This window comes from Apaloderma vittatum, unplaced genomic scaffold, assembly GCF_000703405.1.
Source record: "Apaloderma vittatum isolate BGI_N311 unplaced genomic scaffold, ASM70340v1 scaffold41997, whole genome shotgun sequence".
Taxonomy (NCBI): domain Eukaryota; kingdom Metazoa; phylum Chordata; class Aves; order Trogoniformes; family Trogonidae; genus Apaloderma; species Apaloderma vittatum.
This window is the reverse complement of record NW_009728656.1, coordinates 1-1352: the sequence shown is the minus strand read 5'-3', so window position 1 is coordinate 1352 and position 1352 is coordinate 1. Positions and strand designations below refer to the sequence as shown.

General features: G+C 59.7%; 1 protein-coding gene across 1 annotated transcript in view; it reads right to left on the bottom strand.

Annotated features, from left to right (window-relative positions):
- GAL3ST1 (galactose-3-O-sulfotransferase 1) overlaps positions 1–1351 on the bottom strand; it is a 2550-nt gene extending 1199 nt beyond the window's left edge. The window contains exons 1-2 of the mRNA XM_009874135.1: positions 1227–1351; positions 104–266 (exon numbers count right to left, since the gene is read on the bottom strand). Of these exons, the coding sequence (XP_009872437.1) occupies positions 104–266; positions 1227–1351 (288 nt within the window). The remainder of the gene's footprint in view (positions 1–103; positions 267–1226) is intronic.
- Between the last annotated feature and the right edge of the window lies 1 nt (position 1352).

Genomic DNA, 1352 nt, shown 5'->3' with positions numbered 1-1352 from the left:
CCATTTTCCTTCCGGGAGAAGCTGGACCTGGGGATGGGTGCTGGTCCTGGGAACGGGTGCTGAACCAGTGGAGGTGAGCCCGACTTTGGGCAGAGCCCCTTACTTCACCCACAGTGGGACCGGGGCGCCCGCCCCACAGGAACCCCTTGGCAGAGTCCACCACCCTCATGAGCCCTCTGAACGTGAGCTGCACCTCCGAGCCACCAAACCAGGCTCGTTCACCCCCTGGACCACCCCAGACACCGAGGATGTGCTGCCACGGGGGTCTTCATGGAGGTCAGCCCCCAGCAGCACCAGCGCAGCCTGAGCAGGAGGTCCCCATCCCTCCCTGCAGACATGGTCATGGTGGCCCTGGTGCAGGTGATGTTGAGATGAGCTCTCCATGGCCGTATCCCCAAGGACAGAGGCTGAGGTTCTTGCGAGCTCTGGAAACTCTCAGCCCCTTGGAGGAGCCATGCTGGATCCAACACACCAGCAAACAGGGAAGTAATTCCAGCTCAGGGCCCCACCGACAAGCTCTGAGAGGGAGCACTGAGAGCAACTTGTGTGATATTTGAGATGCCCGAGACTGGGAACGGAGACCACAGCATCAAATGACTTTGGACGCTGTTAATGAAGTCACAAAGCCGATCCCTGATAACGAACCCACCTGGCAGTGCGGGTTGGCACATAGCTTATGGAATAACCCACGGGTAGGTCTTGTTTATAAGCCTTGAGATAAACTGAGTGCCAGAAGGGACGGCCAGGAGCCGAGCCCTGCGAGCACCACACCGGGCAGCAGAGAGCTTTGAACATCTCCGTGTCCATCCTTATGGTTTTACGAGCAGCAGCGCTTGGGTCGCTCATGAAGGACAAGCCCTTGATAAAGAGCACCCAAAGAATTGCTTGGGCTCTCCCCACTGCTCCAGGCTGGGGGAAACGTCTCCCACAATACTTTTCTTTCATTCAGGTGACACGAAGCCACAGCGGGTCTCCTGCACCCCCTGCATCGTCCAGGAGCTGAGTGCCGGGGTGAGCATCCCCAGCCCTGTGTGCCTTCCCCTCCACCCCATGGGACAAGGAGCAGTCTCCAGTGGGAGGCTGTGGGAAGGGGACATCATGGCGTGAAGCCACCAGAGCCCAGCAAGCCTGAGGACCATCTCTGGCTGGGGGTGCCCAGCGTGAAACAGGGTGGCCGAGCTCTCGGCAAGGGGGACAGGGATGACACATGAGGACCCCACACTCACTCTGTCACGCTGACTTGCAGCGGGGGGATGGCGTAGGAGTAGAGCAGCAGCATGAAGCTGGTCAGGAGGGTCCCCAGGATGAGCCCCTTGCACATGGACCTCCAGTGCTTCCCATGGTGCAGCATC